At 41.3% G+C, this 22,943-nt stretch overlaps 1 protein-coding gene across 4 annotated transcripts in view; it reads left to right on the top strand.

The window, feature by feature from the left end:
* The window catches only part of LOC128704640 (RING finger and SPRY domain-containing protein 1), a 68,980-nt gene extending 46,864 nt beyond the window's left edge, over window positions 1-22,116 (top strand). For all 4 annotated transcript variants that reach the window (XM_070079603.1, XM_070079604.1, XM_070079602.1 and 1 more), the window contains exons 10-13: window positions 1,192-1,347; window positions 5,873-5,977; window positions 9,519-9,640; window positions 19,948-22,116. In XM_070079603.1, the coding sequence (XP_069935704.1) occupies window positions 1,192-1,347; window positions 5,873-5,977; window positions 9,519-9,633 (376 nt within the window). In that variant the 3' untranslated portion in view covers window positions 9,634-9,640; window positions 19,948-22,116. The remainder of the gene's footprint in view (window positions 1-1,191; window positions 1,348-5,872; window positions 5,978-9,518; window positions 9,641-19,947) is intronic.
* Window positions 22,117-22,943: the final 827 nt, after the last annotated feature.

The raw sequence follows: 22,943 nt of genomic DNA, 5'->3' as shown, positions 1-22,943 counted from the left end.
TTCATTGATCAGCTCCTTTTGGTGAGCAGTAAGGAATTCGTTGAAGTCATCTTCCTCGAGATCAAGGTCCAGCCTTCTGCTGAGGGTGACTAAATTGCTGACAGCGTTTGTAGATTCTTCCTTCACTTTTGTCTCCATTGTGATGGTCTGGCACTTCTTAACACTACCACCTGCATCACCACTGCTTTTGTACTTAACACCAAACATATTGTGGGTATAATAATCACAAATAGCACTGAATTTGGGGACAGAACACAAGCACACACATATGAATGATGCTGCTCGAGTAATCTAGTACGTATTATTTACATATCGGCGCTTCCCACGCTACATTGCTGCCACAACTCGGCAGACTGCGAACTAAATCTTACGCCCAAATTTTATACTTCAGGGCAAATTGTTCATATTATCGAACGTTTAGTTAGTTTAATATGCTTATTATGCACCCCATACCCATCCTGTGGGCGGTAGTCAAAAGATGGGTCCAGGGACTGTACCCCAAAGCTATGATAGCTGAACAAGTTACGAAGGTAATGAACTTTTGCAACATGAATGTTCATGTGTAGGGGAGTCTCTGTAGTGAATAATATACATGTCGTTTTTCGTTTACTTGCATACTTTCTTCTTTCAACACACTAGCCGTATCCCACTGAGGCGGGGTGGCCCAAAAGGAAAAATGAAAGATTCTCCTTTTACATTTAGTAATATATACAGGAGAAGAGGTTACTAGCCCCTTGCTCCCGGTATTTTAGTCGCCTCTTACAACATGCATGGCTTACGGAGGAAGAATTCTGTTCCACTTCCCCATGGAGCTAAGAGGAAATAAACAAGAACAGGAAGTAGAAAGATAAATTACTCGCAGTAAGTCAAGAATCATCACTTTTGTAATGATGAGAAGCACTTCATGGCTTCTCTTAAGCTCTGAAGAACTGCCATCACTACTTTTGTGCTTTGGTGTCATTATTAAGCAAAAGTAAGGGTTATTTTCAGGCCACATTAAACAGTGGATAACTGAAACTGCACAAACTGGACCCACGGATACAGGGTCCTATGTACATATGTTTTTTTCTTTTTAGGTCATTCTGCCTTGGTGGGAGACAGCCAGTACATTTTTTCACTTTAGGTCATCATGCCTCAATGGGAGATGGCCAGTATGTTAAAAACTAACAAATATTTTCCTCTGTTGGCTAGGTGTGGATTCTTTGCTGCTGCCAGCTTCATGTCCTTCCAACAGTGCGAGTTCAACTTTGGCAAGAAGTCGTTCATTTACCCCCCTAAGGACATTCCCTTCCAGAGCTTCAATGACCACGCATATCTCAAAGAAAGTGAGAAGATTATATTACCCAGGTAGGTTTTAATCAGCTTTATAATTGGCAGTAGTAGCACCAGCCTTGTATGGACCAGTAGGCCTCCTGCAGTGTTCCTACATTCTTATGTTCTTAAAAGAGAGTTGCAGTGTATTATGTGTCTTTTACCATTGTATAAACCATTTTCTTTCCAGAGAGCAGAAGGCTTTACACATGATATATCAAAGTGATACTAAGAAATCTTTCTTCACAAACAATATGGTAGATACACGAATAACCCGCACATAAGAGAAAGTTGTGGTTTGACTTGGTCCATTAACTAGCCACCCTAACACACCAAGGTGAGGAAGCCGGTATATATAGGAGAGGAGGACGGGGACGGGACAAGGAAGTGGAGTAGTAGTTGTATACCTGAAGAGGGTTTTGGGGGTCAACATCCCTGTGGCTTGGTCTGAGACCAGGCCTCATGGTGGATCAGGGTCTGATCAATCAGGCTGTTACCACTGGCCGCACACAACCTGACGTATGAACCACAGCCCAGCTTGTCAGGTACTGACTTTAGTCTAAGGCTTCTCCAGTGTCTTCGTGAAGAAAGCCAGGGGTCTTGAAGACAACCAGAGGTCTTGAAGACAACCAGAGGTCTTGAAGACAACCAGGGGTCTTGAAGACAACCAGAAGTCTTGAAGACAACCAGGGGTCTTGAAGACAACCAGGGGTCTTGAAGACAACCAGAGGTCTTGAAGACAACCAGAGGTCTTGAAGACAACCAGGGGTCTTGAAGACAACCAGACGTCTTGAAGACAACCAGACGTCTTGAAGACAACCAGACGTCTTGAAGACAACCAGACGTCTTGAAGACAACCAGACGTCTTGAAGACAACCAGGTGTCTTGAAGACAACCAGGTGTCTTGAAGACAACCAGGTGTCTTGAAGACAACCAGGGGTCTTGAAGACAACCAGGGGTCTTGAAGACAACCAGGGGTCTTGAAGACAACCAGGAGTCTTGAAGACAACCAGGGGTCTTGAAGACAACCAGGGGTCTTGATGACAAACAGGAGTCTTGAAGACAACCAGGAGTCTTGAAGACAACCAGAGGTCTTGAAGATAACCAGAGGTCTTGAAGACAACCACGGGTCTTGAAGACAACCACGGGTCTTGAAGACAACCAGGGGTCTTGAAGACAACCATGGTCTTGAAGACAACCAGGAGTTTTGAAGACAACCAGGAGTCTTGAAGACAACCAGGGGTCTTGAAGACCAGGAGTCTTGAAGACAACCAGGAGTCTTGAAGACAACCAGGGGTCTTGAAGACACCCAGGAGTCTTGAGTCTTGAAGACAACCAGGAGTCTTGAAGACAACCAGGGGTCTTGAAGACAACCAGGAGTCTTGAAGACAACCAGGGGTCTTGAAGACAACCAGGGGTCTTGAAGACAACCAGGGGTCTTGAAGACAACCAGGGGTCTTGAAGACAACCAGGGGTCTTGAAGACAACCAGGCGTCTTGAAGACAACCAGGGGTCTTGAAGACAACCAGGCGTCTTGAAGACAACCAGGGGTCTTGAAGACAACCAGGAGTCTTGAAGACAACCAGGTGTCTTGAAGACAACCAGGAGTCTTGAAGACAACCAGGAGTCTTGAAGACAACCAGGGGTCTTGAAGACAACCAGGGGTCTTGAAGACAACCAGGGGTCTTGAAGACAACCAGGAGTCTTGAAGACAACCAGGGGTCTTGAAGACAACCAGGAGTCTTGAAGACAACCAGGGGTCTTGAAGACAACCAGGGGTCTTGAAGACTACCAGGGGTCTTGAAGACAACCAGGGGTCTTGAAGACAACCAGGAGTCTTGAAGACAACCAGGAGTCTTGAAGACAACCAGGGGTCTTGAAGACAACCAGGTGTCTTGAAGACAACCAGGTGTCTTGAAGACAACCAGGGGTCTTGAAGACAACCAGGAGTCTTGAAGACAACCAGGAGTCTTGAAGACAACCAGGGGTCTTGAAGACAACCAGGAGTCTTGAAGACAACCAGGGGTCTTGAAGACAACCAGGAGTCTTGAAGACAACCAGGTGTCTATTGGTAGATGAATGAATTAAATTATAAGAGGATACAATAAGTACTTCAACCATTGGAAATTTTATAACTTCATGATAACAAATTATTAAAGATGGAAAAACATGAACATAACTCTGCTCTTGTAGCTACAAATAGATAATTACAGTTGGCAGTATTGTATGTTACAACTCTTTCCTCTCCATGACACTGTTACCCGATGCAGATAAATGGTATAAAGTGCCGACTGTTTCACCCACACTGCTGTATAGTCCTTGTGGCTTAGCGCTTCTTTTTGATTATAATAATAATAATTCACCCACACTGTGGACTTTATAGTCATAACCAGATTGTGGTAACTGTCAACAGCTTATTGACAAAATTACTGACAAGCCAGAAATATCCACTTCAAAATATAAAAGAAAATGCAAAAATTTTGATAACATAGTAGAAAGAGCAAATTGGAAGTAATTCAGCTGCTGCTGTAGTTTGTTGATGTTTAAAATATCTTCAGGTAGGTCCTGTAAAAATTAAATTAAAAGTTCGAGTACAGAGAATCTGGTTCTAATGTAAAAATTTGAGTCTAAGGAAGAAATTAGTGTGATATTAAATATAAAGTTCATGAGTGGATGAAAGAGTGGGAGAGGCAAGAAAATTTAATGAAAACAAGAAAAAATTTTGGAGTGAGTTAAACAAGACTCGACTCGAAGAAAGCCTAGAGAACGAATGGATTTATCAGTTAAAAACAGAGTAGTGGAGTTAGTAGATGAGGAGATGGAGGTATTGGGTAGATGGCAAGAATATTTTGAGGAACTTTTAAATGTTGATGAAGAAAGGGAGACGGTAATTTCATGCACTGGCCAGGGAGGTATACCATCTTTTAGGAGTGAAGAAGAGCAGAATGTAAGTGTGGGGGAGGTACGTGAGGCATTACGTAGAATGAAAGGGGGTAAAGCAGCTGGAACTGATGGGATCATGACAGATGTTAAAAGTAGGGGGAAATATTGTGTTGGAGTGGTTGGTGGGTGCCCAGGGATTGGCAGAGAGCATATAGACAGCAACCATACAGAGAGGTACTATCATCCTGTGGTAGTAGGTTGGTAGAGAGCAACCACCCAGGGAGGTACTACCGTCCTGCCAAGTGAGTGTAAAACGGAAACCTGGAATTTTTTTACATGATGGTAGGATTGCTGGTGTCTTTTTTTTCTGTCTCATGAACATTCAAGATTTCAGGTATGTCTTGCTACTTCTACTTACACTTAGGTCACACTACACATACATGTACAAGCACATATATACATGCCCCTCTGGGTTTTCTGCTATTTTCTTTCTAGTTCTTGTTCTTGTTTATTTCCTCTTATCTCCATGGGGAAGTGGAAAAGAATTCTTCCTCCGTAAGCCATGCGTGTTGTAAGAGGCAACTAAAATGCCAGGAGAAAGGGGCTAGTAACCCCTTCTCCTGTATAAATTACTAAATTCGAAAAGATAAATTTTTGATTTTCTTTTTGGGCCACCCCGCCTTGGTGGGATACGGCCAGTTTGTTGAAAGAAGAAAAGAAGAAATATGCAAGATTTCAGTTACGTCTTGCTACTACTACTTACACTTAGATCACACTACACATGCATGTACAAGCATATATATACACACCCATCTGGGTTTTCTTGTTTTCTTACTAGTTCTTGTTCCTGTTTATTTCTTCTTATTTCCATAGGGAAGTGGAGCAGAATTCTTCCTCCATAAGCCATGTGTGTCGTAAGAGGCGACTGACATGCCAGGAGCTAGGTGCTAGTAACCCCTTCTCTTGTATACATTACTAAAGTTAAGAAGAGAAGCTTTCTTTTTTCTTTTTGGGTCACCCTGCCTCAGTGGGATATGGCCAGTGCGTTGAAAGAAGAAAGAGTGCACTCTGTATTTGTGAAAAAAGGACTTTGAAAAAAAAAGTGGAATTATATTCAGCATTGCTGAGGTAGATACACAATATGTTGTGTGAAATGTCTATGCTGGGTAGGTGTATTTTTTGTATAATGGTGTGTATGTGTAGTCCTTGTATCACTAGTGTCAGACAATTCTTGTGGCAGCCATTTGCTGTGTTATGATTGATTTTAGAGTACTATTGTAGATCTACATGTACTGTGAGATCACATGAAGATTTGTTACCCCAAGCAAAATAGTGAAAGATTGCTTCGATGTTTATTATTTTATTATAATCGAGAGGCACTAAATCCTAACTTACAGCGTCCCTGGAGAATGTTGTGTTAAATAAAAAGAATAATAATAGTAATAACAATAATAATACGTTTTGAAACTCTTTTATTATTTTGTCTAGATTGGTTCAGTGAATTGATTTTTATTGCTTAAATTTGAGCAAGGTGATACTCTGTTAATTTTGATGCAATAACAAAAAATTGCATATAAAAATAATTGTTATAACTATATTATTATTCTCCTTGGGGAAGGCAAACCTCAAGACGATTTTATTTTTTAATGATGGCCTTTAGCGTTTACATATTTTACAGACATATCCAACTGCAGAAGCTGCGAGCGATGAGCGTTGAAGAAGGAGCGTGTACTCTCTGTTTTGATGAGAGTGCTGCGATTACCCTCCTTCCGTGCGCACACAGGTAATGACGTAAAACACACATTCCAAAAGATAACAAAAGTCACTGTGCTTTAGTGTGTTTATGGTCATTATACACAAATAACTCGCACATAGGAGAGAAGCTTATGTCGACATGTTCCTACTTGGGCCGAAGTTGGACTGAAACGTCATGTATGTGTGTAAATGGTCGAAGTTGGACTGAAACGTCATGTATGTGTGTAAATGGTCGAAGTTGGACTGAAACGTCATGTATGTGTGTAAATGGTCGAAGTTGGACTGAAACGTCATGTATGTGTGTAAATGGTCGAAGTTGGACTGAAACGTCATGTATGTGTGTAAATGGTCGAAGTTGGACTGAAACGTCATGTATGTGTGTAAATGGTCGAAGTGACTGAAACGTCATGTATGTGTGTAAGTGGTCGTACTGAAACGTCAGTATGTGTGTAAATGGTCGATGGACTGAAACGTCATGTATGTGTGTAAGTGGTCGAAGTTGGACTTTTATGTTGTAAATGGTCGAAGTTTGATCATGTATGTGTGTAAATGGTCGAAGTTACTGAGTCATGTATACGAAGTTTGAAACGTCATGTATGTGTGTAAATGGTCGAAGTTGGACTGAAACGTCATGTATGTGTGTTGTACCAGTCACGGTATTGTACCAGTCACGGTATTGTACCAGTCACGGTATTGTGCCAGTCACTGTATTGTGCTCACTCCAGTCCGGTATTGTGCTCACGGTATTGTGCTCTATTGTGCCAGTCTATTGTGCTCACTGTATCTCACGGTATTGTGCCAGTCAGGGTATTGTGCCAGTCAGGGTATTGTACCAGTCAGGGTATTGTACCAGTCAGGGTATTGTACCAGTCAGGGTATTGTACCAGTCAGGGTATTGTACCAGTCAGGGTATTGTACCAGTCAGGGTATTGTACCAGTCACGGTATTGTACCAGTCAGGGTATTGTACCAGTCACAGTATTGTACCAGTCAGGGTATTGTACCAGTCACAGTATTGTACCAGTCACGGTATTGTACCAGTCACGGTATTGTAACTTTTTGTCCTTTATAATCATTATGGAATACTTTCTTTAATCTTAAAAATTAACTCCTACTATGGCTACCTTCTCTCCTCCATCTATCTGCTTCTTCTCCCCCTCTTTCTTCCTGAGGCCATCTACTGCTGAGGTCAGGTGACCTAACCATGAAAATGTTCACCATCATTATTCAATATCTCTTATGTCAGAAGTACATTGACATCTCACTTCATATGGCCTTCTGAACTGTAACATCCTCACTCATCCTTCAGAGTACAGGTACTGTACTTCCCACCTCCAGAACTGTAACATCCTCACTCATCCTTCAGAGTACAGGTACTGTACTTCCCACCTCCAGAACTGTAACATCCTCACTCATCCTTCAGAGTACAGGTACTGTACTTCCCACCTACAGAACTGTAACATCCTCACTCATCCTTCAGAGTACAGGTACTGTACTTCCCACCTCCAGAACTGTAACATCCTCACTCATCCTTCAGAGTACAGGTACTGTACTTCCCACCTCCAGAACTGTAACATCCTCACTCATCCTTCAGAGTACAGGTACTGTACTTCCCACCTCCAGAACTGTAACATCCTCACTCATCCTTCAGAGTACAGGCACTGTACTTCCCACCTCCAGAACTGTAACATCCTCACTCATCCTTCAGAGTACAGTTACTGTACTTCCCACCTCCAGAACTGTAACATCCTCACTCATCCTTCAGAGTACAGGTACTGTACTTCCCACCTCCAGAACTGTAACATCCTCACTCATCCTTCAGAGTACAGGTACTGTACTTCCCACCTCCAGAACTGTAACATCCTCACTCATCCTTCAGAGTACAGGTACTGTACTTCCCACCTCCAGAACTGTAACATCCTCACTCATCCTTCAGAGTACAGGTACTGTACTTCCCACCTCCAGAACTGTAACATCCTCACTCATCCTTCAGAGTACAGGTACTGTACTTCCCACCTCCAGAACTGTAACATCCTCACTCATCCTTCAGAGTACAGGTACTGTACTTCCCACCTCCAGAACTGTAACATCCTCACTCATCCTTCAGAGTACAGGTACTGTACTTCCCACCTCCAGAACTGTAACATCCTCACTCATCCTTCAGAGTACAGGTACTGTACTTCCCACCTCCAGAACTGTAACATCCTCACTCATCCTTCAGAGTACAGGTACTGTACTTCCCACCTCCAGAACTGTAACATCCTCACTCATCCTTCAGAGTACAGGTACTGTACTTCCCACCTCCAGAACTGTAACATCCTCACTCATCCTTCAGAGTACAGGTACTGTACTTCCCACCTCCAGAACTGTAACATCCTCACTCATCCTTCAGAGTACAGGTACTGTACTTCCCACCTCCAGAACTGTAACATCCTCACTCATCCTTCAGAGTACAGGCACTGTACTTCCCACCTCCAGGACTGTAACATCCTCACTCATCCTTCAGAGTACAGGTACTGTACTTCCCACCTCCAGAACTGTAACATCCTCACTCATCCTTCAGAGTACAGGTACTGTACTTCCCACCTCCAGAACTGTAACATCCTCACTCATCCTTCAGAGTACAGGTACTGTACTTCCCACCTCCAGAACTGTAACATCCTCACTCATCCTTCAGAGTACAGGCACTGTACTTCCCACCTCCAGGACTCAAGTCTGGCTGACCAGTTTATCCTGAACCCCTATCATAAATTTTATCTTTCTCACACTCCAACAGTACATCACGTATTAAAAACCAGAGGTCTCCACTCACTCTTATCAGACATGCTTGCACAATCCTGCTGGATGCTCAAGTCTCTAGCACTTAACACCTCCTTTTTGTCCTCCTTCCTACAGTTCTGGTATGTCCCTTGCCTCTCCTTTCACCCAAGAAAACATATCCTTTCCCTCTTCATCCTTTCTAAATTTCTATGCTCCAACTTCTTTGCATAATATTCACACCACACATTGCTTCCAGACATAACATCTCTTCTTCCAGCCTCCTGCTCACTGCAATGTTTAAATCTCATGCCTCACACCCATAAAAAAAAAAAGTTGGTACCACTATACAGTGGACCCCCGCATAACGATCAGCTCCCAATGCGACCAATTATGTAAGTGTATTTATGTAAGTGTGTTTGTACGTGTATGTTTAGGGGTCTGAAATGGACTAATCTACTTCACAATATTCCTTATGGGAACAAATTCGGTCAGTACTGGCACCTGAACATACTTCTGGAATGAAAAAAATATCGTTAACCGGGGGTCCACTGTACTCTGGTATTCCTACTTTTGTCCTTGTATTATCAAGTATAAATATTATTTTGTTTGGTAAAAGGCCACATGTGCAACTAATGTGGCATTTTCTTGTGGCAACATTTCACTCTCCATGAGCTTTAAGCTTGACAAAGCTCCTGAAGACTGAAACAACGCCACAATGAAATATCGTATTAGTTGCACTTGTGTCCTATTACCTAACATATTATCGGTAATTCTACCAACAATATTACAAATTTTATTTCCCTCATACAGAGGGTTCTGCAACAGGTGTGCTCTACAATTAGATTATTGCCCCATGTGTCGACGACACATTGAAGAGAGAAGAGAAGTAGATCAGAAGTCTAATACTGAGGAGGAAGTCACATGACCCTGTGGTAAGTAGTGTTGAATAGTTTGCTCTACAGGAAATCCTTGACTTACAAGTGCATTGGGGACCTGAATTGTGTATAATAATAATATACACAATACAGAAGTCAAGGGCTTACTGTATTTTCTGCCTTGAAATGCATTACAGTGTGAAATTTCAACCCACGTAACCGTGATACCACAATTGTAAATAAACCATGGAACGGGTGGCATTTGAAACTGTGGCGAGTGGTTCGTAAAACATACACACTGACCTGGAGTTTTATGACTCAATTTCCATGGGTTTCAACCCGATTGGTTGTGTGGTTATTATAAAATTTTGTTTGATGAATTTTCTATATGATAAGGTACATAAAATAAATATTAAGTGTTAATAAATATAAACATATAGGTAGTAGGTTGGTAGACAGCAACCACCCAGGGAGGTACTACCATCCTGTGGTAGTAGGTTGGTAGACAACAACCACCCAGGGAGGTACTACCATCCTGTGGTAGTAGGTTGGTAGACAGCAACCACCCAGGGAGGTACTACCATCCTGTGGTAGTAGGTTGGTAGACAGCAACCACCCAGGGAGGTACTACCATCCTGTGGTAGTAGGCTCGTAGACAGCAACCACCCAGGGAGGTACTACCGTCCTGTGGTAGTAGGTTGGTAGACAGCAACCACCCAGGGAGGTACTACCATCCTGTGGTAGTAGGTTGGTAGACAGCAACCACCCAGGGAGGTACTACCATCCTTTGGTAGTAGGTTGGTAGACAGCAACCACCCAGGGAGGTACTACCGTCCTGTGGTAGTAGGTTGGTAGACAGCAACCACCCAGGGAGGTACTACCGTCCTGTGGTAGTAGGTTGGTAGACAACAACCACCCAGGGAGGTACTACCATCCTGTGGTAGTAGGTTGGTAGACAGCAACCACCCAGGGAGGTACTACCATCCTGTGGTAGTAGGTTGGTAGACAGCAACCACCCAGGGAGGTACTACCATCCTGTGGTAGTAGGTTGGTAGACAGCAACCACCCAGGGAGGTACTACCGTCCTGTGGTAGTAGGTTGGTAGACAACAACCACCCAGGGAGGTACGTACTATTGTCCTGCCAAGTGAGTGTAAAACGAAAGCCTGTAATTATTTTACATGATGGTAGGACTGCTGGTGTCCTTTTTTCTGTCTCATAAACATGCAAGATTTCAGGTATGTCTTGCTACTTCTACTTACACTTAGGTCACACTACACATACATGTACAAGCATATATATATACACACCCCTCTGGGTTTTCTTCTATTTTCTTACTAGTTCTTGTTCTTGTTTATTTCCTCTTATCTCCATGGGGAAGTGGAACAAAATTCTTCCTCCGTAAGCCATGTGTGTTGTAAGAGGCGACTAAAATGCCGGGAGCAAGGGGCTAGTAACCCCTTCTTCTGTATAAAATACTAAATTTAAAAAGAGAAACTTTTGTTTTCCTTTTTGGGCCACCCTGCCTTGGTGGGATATGGCCAGATTGTTGAAAAAATAAAATATGAACATAATTTATTTTTGAAAACTGTATGGAAATCAATGTAGGATGTGAAATTCAGTAGTTACAAAGTGCAAAGTTAATGATGGCTCATATTAATTTTTAGAAGATTAGAAAGTATGGGAGAGTGAAAGCTTCCTTAAGTGGAAGTGACCTGACTAGGTGGGTCATTGCGCTGAGCCAGAGGGTAACATGGACCTGCTTCGCATGGGTCAGTAGGCCTGCTACAGTGTTCCTTCTTTCTTATGTTCTTATGTAAGTATGGGAGAGTGAAACATTTGTATTTTCTACATTATTCTCAGTCTTACACAGGAGAGGCTACACAGGGTCAACGTTTTCTTCTCGTGCTGCCACAAGGACCATCATGAGTGTTAACCCATACAATTTGACTGAATTTTAACCTTTATTATAATATGTATTGTGTTTTTGTATACGTTTATTTCATGCACGTAGTGAACTTTTATTTATTTGGTAAAGATGGAGAAATGGGCTAGTAACCCCATTCTCCTGTATGGATTATTAAAAGCAAATTGTCATATCTGCACACCTCTGGCAAGAGAGTGGTAGTGTGAATGATGGTGAAAGTGTTTCTTTTTAGGTCACCCTGCCTTGGTGGGAGACGACCAATACAGTAGGTCCCCCGTATCCACGGATTTGGTATCCACAGTTTCAGTTATCCATGGTTTATCGTGGCCCCAAAAAACCTTAATTTTGCTTAACCCTTTGACTGTTTCAGGCCCCTCTCTGAAACTGTCATTCTATGTCGCCAAATATTCGAAAAAAAAAAAATATTTTTTCTTATGAAAATGTTAGGAATATTTTTAGTAGTGTTTTAACCCTTTCAGGGTCCGTCCCGTAGATCTACGGCTTTACGTTCAGGGTCCAAACCGTAGATCTACGCCATGAGCTCAGCTCACTCTGATAAACTGTGAGTGGTACATTTGGGCCTAGATATGAGAGAATACATCTATGTGGTATGTGTGCACCACATAAAACAGATCCTGCAGCACACTGTGTATAATGAGAGAAAAAAAAATGAAATCATGATTTTTCTATTAAAACAGCAACTTTGCAGTGTTTTTTCGTATGTTTTTTATAGTTATATTTGCGATTTCTTGGTCTCATTTGATAGAATGGAAGACGTATTACAGAAATAGAGATGATTTTGATTGGTTTTAGCACTGGAAATGGCTTGAAACTGAGCTCAAAGTAGCAGAAATGTTAAATTTTTGCCGATATTCAAGAGTAAACAAACGACCTCACACGTCTAATACACGTCAGCTGGTGGGTCTAATATACATTCACAAATATGGTGATGATATTTATACAATTATTACAGTATTGCATAACAGTAAATCTTCTATTTTTTGGTGTGAATAAAAAATCAAAATGGAATTTATTTGTAAAGCCTCAAAACATAACTAATGAACAGAGGAAATGTTAGTTTAGTCCCAGGAATGCCTACATTGTTCATTCTGGACCCTATTTTGAAATTGGAATATTTTGAACTTTGTGTTAAATTGGCCAAATTAACAATTTCCGATCACTTTATTTTGTAGTTGAAACAGTTGACTTGGCGATTTCTTGTGCTCAATCGATAGAATAGAAGTAATACTAGTGAAATAGCTAAGAATTTGGTTGATTGGAATAATGTAATTGGCCTAAAATGGGAGTCAAAGTTGGCAAAATCGCCGATTCGTAAATATCGCTGACACATCAAAATTCGCGAGAGCATAATTTCGTCAATTTTCCACCAAATTTCGTACTTTTTGTTTTATTACCTTCACAAAAAGATTATCTACGATTTCATAAGAAAAAATAATTTTTTTTTTTTTTTAAATTCTTGGACACCGGTGCGTGACTCCAGATTTGGGCCTTGGACCCTGAAAGTGTTAAGCCTAAAAAAAATTTTTGCCATCAGTACTTACCGAGATATAGAGCCGCAAAGTTTGCAGAAAGTGACGTGCGTACGGCAACAGCGGCGACCGCCGCCCACCCGGTATTCTTTTATTTACTCTAATTCAAAGGTTTCTTGCATTTTTCAATATTTTTCTGTTCCAGGTAACTTATGTGGCCTGTGAGACCAATGTAAGGTGCATTGTTCAAATATACACTCATTATTTACAACACAATAACAGAACAAACTTTATCACTATTAGTTTGTGTAAACACTTTGTTTACACAAACAAACAATACAAAACAATGTTTATTACTATTGTTCCATAATATATATACATATGTACAGTCACTAAACACGTTCCTAGAACTGCTGCAGCTTGTGGAACTCTTTGAAACATGGGTATATGCAGAGGGGCACTTCACACTCCTCACACATAAAACGAGTGTCTCTGTGTGTTTGTTGGCGTTTTGTGGTATGTGTACATACATAACACCTCTTCTGAGCATTTTTCTTGGCAGTAGTAGGAGGCAGTTGTATGGGGTAGTGATCACCAGGCCTGAAACGAGATGACGTCTGTGGGCGCTGGTCTATTGCAGGAGTTGCTCCTTGGTACTTTGCAATTATTTGTCTGATTACTGACAGGCTAAATTCACCATATTTTGGTGTTTTGTTGGTCTTCAACTTGTATATGTTATAAGCATTTAGCATAGAGATAACAAGATGGAAAAAAAGTTTTATATACCACTTATAACTCTTGCGTACACAGTCTGCAAACCCAATCTGCATGTCACATTTGTCCACTAAGCGCATATTGAGGTTGTAGTCCATGACAGCTGCAGGCTTTAGAATGGGTTCATTGGTCTCTCTGTTGTCCCTGCCACTGGGTACCATTTCGTTTCTGTGAACTGATGTCAATGTGACATCACGTTTGTCATGCCACCGAAATGCCATGATGTCATTGGCAGCAAAGGCTTGCACCTCACCTCTGCGAGTGCCAGCATTGAACCTTGGCATATGTTTACAATTACCATGCACAGACAGCATGGGCTGTCTGTGCAGACAGTACAGGCTGTCTACAGTGTGCCACACACATCTGTCAAGTTCATTCTCAAGAAATCACTGAGTAAGGGGCTTGTGTACCAGTTATCAGTAAATAACATATGCCCCTTACCAAGATATGGTTCCATCATTGTTCGAACTACATCACCAGAGATAACCAATAACTTCATGGTATCTCTCAAAGTATTACTGCCAGTATACACAATGATATCCAAAACTAGACCACTTCTGCAATCACACAGTACAAATAGCTTTATACCAAAGCGTTTCCTCTTGCTTGGTATATATTGCTTGAATGAGAGTCTTCCTTTGAATAAAATCAAGGACTCATCAATAACAAGCTTCCTAAAGGGATAAAAATGCATGCAGCACTTTTGTTTCAGGTACATAAACACATTTCTGATCTTATATAACCTGTCGGTTCTGTCAGACCTGGTTTTGTCTGAAAAGTGTAACATACGTAACAGTATCAGGAAACGATTGACACCTATAATGTCACTAAAACCTGGAGTTGAAATCAGGCGTTCTGTTGCCCAGTATGTGGTGACAGTGTGCTTATACACATATGGCATAAGCATTATTGTCGCAAAAAGCAGATACATCTCTGCCACAGTTGTCTCCTTCCACTTGTGTAGCCGTGATTTTGGTGAGAATTGTATTTGCCATGGTGTAATCACAGTATGTGTTTGTTTCCCTGACAATGATGTCCATCAGGGGTTCATCGAAGAATAACTCAAAGCAGTCCAGTTCACTGGCATTGTTCCCAAGTGGACAAGATGGCTTTATTCCACTTTGTGTTTCATCAAAGTCATGGGGACTGGGAACAAACTTGTCGCCGTCCTGCCAATCCCAGATGCGGTCTGCTGGTGGGGTCTGGATATTGTACTGTGGTTGTGGTTGTGCAGGTTGTGGTTGTGCAGGTTGTGGTGGTGCAGGTTGTGGTGGTGCAGGTTGTGGTGGTGCAGGTTGTGGGAGTGTGGGGTAGGGTGAGGCTGGTTGTTGTGCTGCGTCAGCAGCGTGGGTAGTAGCGTGGCCCGCTGATGGTGCCACATGGGCCATGCCACCCTCACTATCACCACCACTGCCTCCTCCCTCACTATCACCATTCATACCCATCGTTACAATATCGTCATTTTCACTATCAGGTCATGGTGTAGGGCCACGGGATGTGCTCCCAGAGTTTCTCCTTCCCCTTGGAACAACATATGAAACACTACCAGACCGCATGCTACGTCTTACATACTGCCGCTTCACTGGGGAATATTCACTCTCACTGTCACTAGAACTGCTTTCAATGACCTTGAAATCACTATCACTGCTAACACGTGGGTGTTGTACACGACCAAATAGTTTCCTCTTTCGTCCTGGTACAGGCGAACGTGAACGTGAACAAGCCGGCACAGCACCAGAGGTGGAAGGTTGTGGGTCATCTGGGTTTTCATCACTAATTACGTTATCCTGGGCACTTTTTCCGGTAACACTCGCTTCAAAACCCTGGAATTCACTGTCACTGACATTTTCATCGCTGTTAGAGCTATCACTTGGGAACAAAAGACCTCCAATCCGCCGAGGAGTGAGGAACTTCTTACCGAGAGGCATGATGAAAATGGACTAACAACATGGCATTCCCACAATGCACCGCTGGGTCCCAGATTTTTTTCACAGGGTGCACACCGACCACTGAGACCCATTCTCTCTCGTGTAGGCCTACCAGGCCTTTGGCGCTTGATTTGAAGCCGCTAGAATTTGTACGTATAAATACGTCAGAAACATTGGCTCGTAAGACGTATTTATACGTCGGAAACAGTCAAAGGGTTAATAATGGCACCAGAGTGCAAAAGTAGTGATGGTGGCAGTTCTTCATAGCCTAAGAGAAGCTGTGAAATGTTTCACATCAGTGAGAAAGTACTAATTCTAGACTTATTGTGCTTAATTTATCAATTAAATTTTATTGTAGATATGTAAGTGAAAACAAGTTATGTATATGGTTCGCTACTATCATCGGTTTCTGGTATCCACGGTACGTCTTGGAATGTATCCCCTACGGATACGGGGCGACTGCTGTATGTTGAAAGAAAAAATAATGTGTCATAGTCCTTCAGTCCTTAGGTTAACTTTTATATGGCGGTATAATACGTTATTATTAATATCATTGGGAAGCGCTAAACCCTTACGGATTATACAGTACCTGTGGGGGGTGGAAGGCTTTCAGACTCAATTCAGGGAACTGGAGCACAGATCCAGTTCCCTAGATCAAGAGCCCCTCACCAGTGTCTATGAACCTCCCTGGGGGGGGGGGGCAGTATAATACAGTTCCTTAATGCAAGAAATCACGAAAACACTTGAAAGTTCATTATTTTTTCACAGTGGTTGTTCTGCATATTGTGATATCACCTGTTTACTGTGATCTTATTGCATCATTGACAGTATCATGTAGGTCTTAGACAGGGATGTGTAATGTCACCATGGTTGTTCAATATACAGTGGACCCCCGGTTAACGATATTTTTTCACTCCATAAGTATGTTCAGGTGCCAGTACTGACCGAATTTATTCCCATAAGGAATATTGTGAAGTAGATTAGTCCATTTCAGACCCCCAAACATACACGTACAAACGCACTTACATAAATACACTAACATAATTGGTCGCATTCGGAGGTAATCGTTATGCGGGGTTCCACTGTATTTATAGATGGGGTTGTAAAAGAAGTAAATGCTAGGGTGTTCGGGAGAGGGATGGGATTAAATTATGGGGAATCAAATACAAAATGGGAATTGACACAGTTGCTTTTTGCTGATGATACTGTGCTTATGGGAGATTGTAAAGAAAAATTGCAAAGGTTAGTGGACGAGTTTGGGAGTGTGTGTAAAGGTAGAAAGTTGAAAGTGAACGTAGAAAAGAGTAAGGTGATGAGGGTATCAAATGATTTAGGTAAAAAAAAATTGGATATCAAATTGGGGAGGAGGAGTATGGAAGAAGTGAATGTTTTCAGATACTTGGGAGTTGACGTGTCGGCGGATGGATTTATGAAGGATGAGGTTAATCATAGAATTGATGAGGGAAAAAAGGTGAGTGGTGCATTGAGGTATATGTGGAGACAAAAAAACATTATCTATGGAGGCGAAGAAGGGAATGTATGAAGGTATAGTAGTACCAACACTTATTCATTTATAACGGCACAAAACATACCCAACCCCTGCCAATTTGGTTTGAGGAAAAATAAAAGCACTAATGATACAATTGTAAAAATGCTTGATCTGCTTTACACAGCATTGGAAAATAAGGAATATCCACTAGGAATTTTTATTGACCTAAGAAAAGCTTTTGACACGGACCACGGCATCCTACTCCACAAACTTGACCGTTATGGTATAAGAGGCCATGCGCTTGCATATTTCAAATCCTACCTTACTAATAGATATCAGTATGTCACCATTAAAGGCACAGCCTCATCAGCACGGCCACTTGATACTGGAGTTCCACAGGGAAGTGTCCTTGGTCCCCTGCTCTTCCTCATCTACATCAATGATCTTCCAAATGTATCCCAACACCTGAAACCCATTCTCTTTGCTGACAACACGACTTATGTCATTTCTCACCCTAATCTTGCCACCCTCAACACCAATGTTAATGAGGAGCTGCTCAAAATATCAACTTGGATGACAGCCAATAAACTTACACTTAACACAGACAAAACCTACTATATTATGTTTGGTAGCAGAGTAGGTGCTGCACAACTAAACATTAAGATTGACAGCACTCTAATTGCCAGACATAATGAGGGCAAATTCCTAGGCCTATACCTCGACAACAACCTGAATTTCAGCACCCATATCCAACACATAGCAAAAAAAGTATCCAAAACAGTTGGGATCCTCTCCAAGTTACAATACTACGTTCCGCAAAATGCCCTTCTCACACTACACCATTCACTCATTTATCCATACCTCACCTATGCTATTTGTAATAAAGTTGGTAGAATTACCGACAATATGTAAAGTAAAAGGACACAAGTGCAACTAATGTGACATTTATTGTGGCAACGTTTTCCTCTCCAGGAGAGCGAAACGTTGCCACAATAATTATTATGTCACATTAGTTGCACTTGTGTCCTTTTACTTTACATATGCTATTTGTGCTTGGGGATCAACTGCAGCAACACACCTAAAGCCAATAATAACCCAACAAAAAGCCGCATTAAGAATAATCACTAAATCCCATCCCTGGCAACACTCCCCCCCCCCCACTCTTCATAGATCTAAACTTACTCCCTGTTCAGAACATCCACACTTACTACTGTGCAATCTACATATACAGGACCTTAAATTCCAATATTAACCTTGACCTAAAATGCTTTTTTGATAGTTGTGACAGAACCACAGGCATAACACCAGACACAAACATCTCTGCGACATTCCCCGTGTCCGACTAAACCTTTACAAAAATTCAATGTATGTCAAATACCCTAAAATTTGGAACACCCTACCTGAAAACTCTAGAACTGCAGACACATTCATCACTTTCAAAACTACCATTAGAAAACATCTTGTCTCCCTGATACACCCTGTCAACTAACTACACGAATACCACCTGGTGGTTGACACTTACACTCACTCACCCATTTGACTATAAGCACAGAAATATGTATCTTAATCTTAAAATAATGATTCCTAACTAGTCACAAGTTTGCCAGTGGTACTCCAATATATAAACTATGTATTGTGCCAAAACAAAAGCATTCACATTGCTAAACTCACAAACTAGTATTTAGTCACTTAGTATTTAGTCAACTTACTCCACAATTTGTAATAATTTAGGGTTACGAATTAATCTAAGTTTACCCGAAATCCCTAGCCTTGCTAGGTGTTCTAGTGGCCCCCTCTGTAATTAGTATTTTATTACATGTAAGCCACACAATAACCAAAATCTGTAAACCCTGCATTGTAATCCTTAGAGAATAAACTTTGATTTGATTTATTTGATATATGGGTGTGAAGCTTGGGTTGTGAATGCAGCAGCGAGGAGGCGGTTGAAGGCAGTGGAGATGTCCTGTCTAAGGGCAACGTGTGGTGTAAATATTATGCAGAAAGTTTGGAGTGTGAAAATTAGGAGAAGGTGTGGAGTTAATAAAAGTAATAGAGGGCTGAAGAGGGGTTGTTGAGGTGGTTTGGTCATTTAGAGAGAATGGATCAAAGTAGAATGACATGGAGAGCATTTAAATCTGTAGGAGTATGAAGGCGGGGTAGGGGTCATCCTTGAAAAGGTCGGAAGGAAGGGGTAAGGGAGGTTTCATGGGCGAGGGGCTTGGACTCCCAGCAGGCGTGCGTGAGCGTGTTTGATAGGAGTGAATGGAGACGAATGGTATTTGGGACCTGACGATCTGTTGGAGTGTGAGCAGGGTAATATTTAGTGAAGGGATTCAGGGAAACCAGTTATTTTTATATAGTTGGACTTGAGTCCTGGAAATGGGAAGTACAATGCCTGCATTCTGAATGAGGGGTTCGGGATATTGGCAGTTTGGAGAGATATATTGTGTATTTTTATACGTTTATGCTTCTAAATTGTTGTGTTCTGAGCACCTCTGCAAAAAGTGATTATGTGTGAGTGAGGTGAAAGTGTTGAATGATGATGAAAGTATTTTCTTTTTGGGGATTTTCTTTCTTTTTGGGTCACCCTGCCTCGGTGGGTCACCCTGCCTCGGTGGGTCACCCTGCCTCGGTGGGTCACCCTGCCTCGGTGGGTCACCCTGCCTCGGTGGGAGACGGCCGACTTGTTAAAAAAATAAAAAAAAAAACTTTCACTAATTATTAAAAATTTTGTAATCATCAATTTTTACTTTGCAGGAATTGATGGATGCCATTGACGACATTTCCATCATTGATAACTGCATCCCAGATATCAGCTAAACACACGACTATATAAAGTTATCCCAGTGACTGTATGGTGAGGCGCTGGCTCTCGTATACAGTACACAATTTTTGCTGACTATTGATTCTAAATTGGTCAGGTGAAGTGATGTTACAACCAGTTGAAGTTAAATCCAGACTAATTTAGCACAACCTTTCTGGAGATGCAACATTTTAACATTTTTTTTTTATCAAATTTTACATGTTGTATAAATGATTAACATTCATATGCGGTGGTTGGCCATGCATTATCCTTTGTCTAAATACCTTCCATAAGGTTTAAATATTTTGTAATATAAAAGATTCATAGATTTTCATTGTAGACATTAATATATTGAATGACCTGTTGCCAGTACAATATATTTTTTATTTTGTACTTGATTTAATAAATGGTAGAGTCATTGAACTCTCAAATTCTGTTGTTATAAAGACGTCATACGTAATTTTCGTTCATGTCGTTAGCCAAAATTTTTACCATAGTATTTATGATGTATCAGCCAAATTTACTTGAATGACATAAGGTAACTGGGGCAGCTGTGATTCAGAAGGTAGCACATTGCAAGTCAAGGCAAAAACTTCTATATACTCAGTATCAAACATGGAGACAAACTCAGATACTTTTTTTTCATCAAACCGGCCATATCCCACTGAGGTGGGGTAACCCAAAAAGAAAGACAAAAGTTTCTCTTTTTAACTTCAGTAATATATACAGGAGAAGGGGTTACTAGCCCCTTGCTCCTGGCATTTTAGTCACCTCTTACGACATGCATGGTTTATGGAGGAAGAATTCTGTTTCACTTCCCCATGGAAAACTCAGAAGATGGATCTATATAGTATTTCAATCCCCTTCTGGGATCCTCTTCAGCAGAGGATCCCAGAAGGGGATCAAAATACACAGATCAATTAATCTCCTGAGTGTCTCTATGCGGGTTATTACTGAGAATTAACAAGTGTTCATTATACTTCAGTTATCCCTTGTATATGTGGAAGTGCAGTGTCACTCAGAGTGCAGTAGTACACGCAGAGCTGACTATTTTGCTAGCCCGAGCTTCTTACCACAAGACTATACTCGTGTCATTCACAACAGTATATGCAGAGCTGACTACTCCGCTAACCTGGGCCATGCTCAGTGTTGGTCACAATAGCATATAAGCAGGTAAATCCCAAATATGTAAAATAAAATGAACTAGGATCTGTTAATTTTGATCTTGAAAAGATATTCAGTCAAGTGATCCTACTCAAAACCAGGAGTAGGAAAGCTCTGTATGTTTTGGCCTAATTCAGAGACCTGACTGATTACAATCTTGTGACCAAAATTAACATGATTCCAGTCTGTTTTATTTTCCATCCATTTGCGATTTACTCGTTCATTGATCAACATTGATGATAGTGTACGCAGAACCGATCATTTTGCCAAGCCTGGGCTTCTCGCCACTTGACTCTGTGCATTGAGAAATAACATTAGATAATCAAGCATTTTACAGATACTGAAATAGTTAATAAAATATTTTTATCAAAGCAGTACCAGTTGTATAATTCCTAGCTTTATGATACTGCTATGTGCTACTTTCCTGTGTTAATCACTTCAAATATTTTTTCTGTTATAAATCAAGGGGAATTACAATTTGGGGCGTTTGTATTCAGTGTATAGTATTGTATATATATTGAAAAGGATAAGAGGTTATTTCAGTTGCAATTTTATTGTTGCATTTTATCACATTTATATATACCAATGTTGTTGAATGAAAGATAGTGTTTACTGAATTATTTTATGTACATAACATTTTGAGTGAAGGAAGTTACTTTTGCTTACAGTTTAGTTTCCGGTACGGTACTGTATATACTCGAACAAAACCTGACACTGTATAGATCGATTCCTGATTTTTTTGTTAAAACTTATTGATGTTTTGTATATCTTGTGCATAAGTGTACCCTTTTTGAGGAATTTTATAAGGCATTAAATGGTTCAAAGGTGGAAAATTTCCAAATGAAGCTGGAAAAAATAGTATGGAAAATAGTGCCCAAAAAATTCAAAGTATCTGACAGAAAATTAAAGATACTTAGCCCAAACCTTTTATGGACACAAGAATAAAGGAGTATATACCAGACCTTTTAAGCATATATCCTAAATTTGCTTGCAACAAGTGAAATATAAATTGTAGACTATCCAGACATACTATAAAAGTTTTTGGTGCCGAGTTCCTTGCCCATTTTGTGCACGCATATGTTCTTGCACTACCGTCCACAGGATAGATATGGGGCATACGGTAAACTAGCCACTTTGGGGCCAAACTTAAATCTGCAGTAGGCCTGCTTACTCGTGCTAGGAAGGTATGACTCTCTACTAGTCTTTCTTCTTTCAACAAACAATTGTATAAAATATGGGTTATTTGTCAGGGAGCTTAGGGAGGAGGCTGTAGATGGGCGAGTATTTGTTAACTTCTTTCTCTTTTACTTATCCTCTCTTGGCGTACTCTACTCACACGCTACTCTCCCTTCCTCCCTCCCACACAATTACCCTCCCTCCACACAGTTACTGCCCTCCCACACAATTACCCTCCCTCCACACAGTTACTGCCCTCCCACACAATTACCTTCCCTCCACACAGTTACTGCCCTCCCACACAATTACCCTCCCTCCACACAGTTACTGCCCTCCCACACAATTACCCTCCCTCCACACAGTTACTGCCCTCCCACACAATTACCCTCCCTCCACACAGTTACTGCCCTCCCACACAATTACCCTCCCTCCACACAGTTACTGCCCTCCCACACAATTACCCTCCCTCCACACAGTTACTGCCCTCCCACACAATTACCCTCCTTCCACACAGTTACTGCCCTCCCACACAATTACCCTCCCTCCACACAGTTACTGCCCTCCCACACAATTACCCTCCCTCCACACAGTTACTGCCCTCCCACACAAT

The sequence above is a fragment of the Cherax quadricarinatus genome, chromosome 100 (assembly GCF_038502225.1).
Source record: "Cherax quadricarinatus isolate ZL_2023a chromosome 100, ASM3850222v1, whole genome shotgun sequence".
Classification (NCBI taxonomy): domain Eukaryota; kingdom Metazoa; phylum Arthropoda; class Malacostraca; order Decapoda; family Parastacidae; genus Cherax; species Cherax quadricarinatus.
The sequence above is the reverse complement of the archived record's forward strand: the minus strand, read 5'-3'. Positions and strand labels throughout refer to the sequence as shown.